The following is a 2,796-nucleotide window of genomic DNA, read 5'->3' on the forward strand; positions in this document are numbered from 1 at the left end:
ATTGATAATATATTTCTATTTTTTACTATATCCATATATATGTGACGTATCCAAATATATACACTTATATATGCATGCCTTATCTGTCCCTTTGCTGTGCTGGATGTCTTGTAAGTCGTTGTGTATTGAAAGGTAGGATACTAGTATTTTTAAAAATGCCACAGGCTCGCTCCTCCATGGTGGGTAACTTTTCAGTGCAGCTCCCAGATTCAGACAGACTGTTGTGCTTTTATGCCATCAGGTTGGGACCCACCCCAGGTGACCCTCCAATTGTGTTTTCAGGGATTGCAGATTGCAGGGGAGGAGACGGCCCCATCCATCTCCCAATCTCCCAGGGAGCAGATGGCCGGTCCAAACCTCAGTGGCCTTCAAGGTGGCCACCCGGGGCCCATGACCACGCGGCCAGCACAGAGCAGGGTTGGCTAGACGTTCAAAAGGAGACATCCAGACCGCTTGTCTTCTCTCTTTACTTATGCCTTTCTATATTTTTTTCTGTCTCCTTGGCTCAGCTTCGACCCCAGGATCAAGGTCTTCCCCAACGGGACGCTGGTGGTGAGGGCGGTGACTCAGAAGGACTCTGGAAATTACCTGTGCGTCGCGCGTAACGAGATGGGAGACGACTTCGTGGTGCTCAAGGTGAACGTGGTGATGCAGCCGGCCAAGATCGAGCACCAGGAGCATGACCAGCGCGTGCCCTACGGCAGTGACCTGCAGGTGGACTGCGTGGCCACGGGGCTGCCGGACCCCGAGATCTCCTGGAACCTCCCGGACGGGAGCCAGGTGATGCAGTCGGATGAGGGCGGCGCTGCGCGCACCAAGCGCTTCGTCGTCTTCCACAACGGCACCCTGTACTTTAACGAGGTGGGTCTGCGCCAGGCCGGCGAGTACACCTGCGTGGCGCAGAACCAGGTGGGCAAGGACGAGATGAAAGTGAGGGTCAACGTGGTGGCCGCCCCGGCGGAGATCAGTAACAAGACCTACTCCGTGGTCCAGGTCCCTTACGGAGACGTGGTCACCGTGTCGTGCCACGCCAAAGGGGACCCCGCGCCCCGGGTCACCTGGCTGTCCCCGACGCACAGGCTCATTCCGGCCTCTTCTGAGAAGTACGAGGTCTCCGCCGATGGCACGCTCGTCATCCGCAAGGCACAGCGCTCGGACAGCGGCAACTACACGTGCGTCGTGCGCAACAGCGCAGGCGAGGACCGCAAGGCTGTGTGGGTTCAGGTGCGCGTCCAGGCGCCCCAGATCAACGGTAGCCCCAACGCCATCACCACCGTGCGAGAGGTGGCCCCCGGGGGCAGCCGCAAGCTCATTGACTGCCGCGCTGAGGGCATTCCAGCTCCACGGGCCCTGTGGGCCTTTCCCGAGGGGGTGGTCCTGCCCGCCCCCTACTACGGCAACCGCGTCACAGTGCACCGGAACGGCACGCTGGACATCCGCAGCTTGCGCCCCAGCGACTCCGTGCAGCTGGCGTGCATCGCGCGTAACGAGGGCGGCGAGGCCAAGCTCATCGTCCAGCTCACGGTGCTGGACCCCGCAGAGAAGCCGGTCTTCAGGGACCCCGTGGACGAGCGCATCATCGCCTCCGCCGGACACACCATCAGCCTCAACTGCTCGGCGGCCGGCGCGCCCGCGCCCACGCTCCTCTGGCTGCTACCCAACGGGACGGAGCTGGCCAGTGGCCGGAGGCTGCGCCGCTTCTTCCACCAGCACGATGGCCGGCTTCACATCTCCAGCCTGTCCCCCGCGGACGCAGGCCCTTACCGCTGCGTGGCGCGCAATCCCTCGGGACACTCGGAAAGGTTGGTGTCCGTGCAGGTGGGGCCTCAGCCGGCTGCGCACAACGCCGTGAGCGTCACGCACGGGGACACGCTGCACCTTAACTGTCCGCTGCGCATAACAGCTGGCCGGCCCTCTCCAGTGTCCTGGACGCTCCCCAGCGGCTTGGTTCTTGGGGTCCCGCAGGCCGTGGGGCGCTTTGTGCTTTGGGATAATGGCACGTTGACGGTCCGCGAGGCCTCGGCGCTAGACCGGGGCAGCTACGCTTGCAGGGTGGACACGGCGGTGGCCAGCGTGCCGGTCATCGTCATTGCCTATCCGCCGCGCATCACCAGCGAGGCGGCGCCGGTGGTGTACGTGCGCACGGGCAGCGCAGTGCACCTGAGCTGCCTGGCCGTGGGCATCCCCAGGGCGCGCGTGAGCTGGGAGCTGCCTGATGGCGCACGGCTGACCGCAGGAGCGCACGCCCGCGTCCACGCCAACAAGATCCTGCAGCCCCAGGGCGCGCTCACCGTCCAGCTCACCTCGTCCAGGGACGCTGGTTTGTACAAATGCTCCGCAGAGAACGCGGTGGGCAGAGACTCCAAGACCACCTACGTCCACGTGTTCTGAGGGCGCAGCGGCCCTGGCTATGCCTGGGGACGGACAGTTCCCAGTTAGGTGTCCAGCGCAGACTGACCGTGCACTCTGACCCTCAGGAGGGGTGGTGATCTACCCCTGAGACTTTGCTGAAGGGGGTACAAGGTGTCCCCTGGACCTGTGTTTGTCCATATGCAGAGGGTGTCTCTTAAAAGCTGTGGGTGGCTTCACCATGTCAAACCATAAAATCCACCAGAAACACACATCTCCAAGTCTACTCCGACCTTGGCTGCCTTTGTCTCCACCTCTCTGTCTGCGGTGACTGATTCCAGCTTTTACAGGCTGTGGAACAAATTCAGGGAACTCTGGTGGCCGGCAGTAAACAGCCTGGCCTCCAAGGCGAAGGTGGTCAGTTTGAATCCCCTAGCTTGTCCCCTA

The 2,796-nt window shown here is 62.0% G+C and overlaps 1 protein-coding gene across 1 annotated transcript in view; it reads left to right on the forward strand.

Moving 5' to 3' along the window:
• Positions 1-2,391, forward strand: part of MXRA5 (matrix-remodelling associated 5) — a 17,958-nt gene extending 15,567 nt beyond the window's left edge. The window contains exon 5 of the mRNA XM_006903180.1: positions 510-2,391. Within this exon, the coding sequence (XP_006903242.1) occupies positions 510-2,391 (1,882 nt within the window). The remainder of the gene's footprint in view (positions 1-509) is intronic.
• The last annotated feature ends 405 nt before the right edge of the window (positions 2,392-2,796 follow it).

This window comes from Elephantulus edwardii, unplaced genomic scaffold, assembly GCF_000299155.1.
Source record: "Elephantulus edwardii isolate Elephantulus edwardi_28Jun2011 unplaced genomic scaffold, EleEdw1.0 scaffold00529, whole genome shotgun sequence".
NCBI lineage: Eukaryota > Metazoa > Chordata > Mammalia > Macroscelidea > Macroscelididae > Elephantulus > Elephantulus edwardii.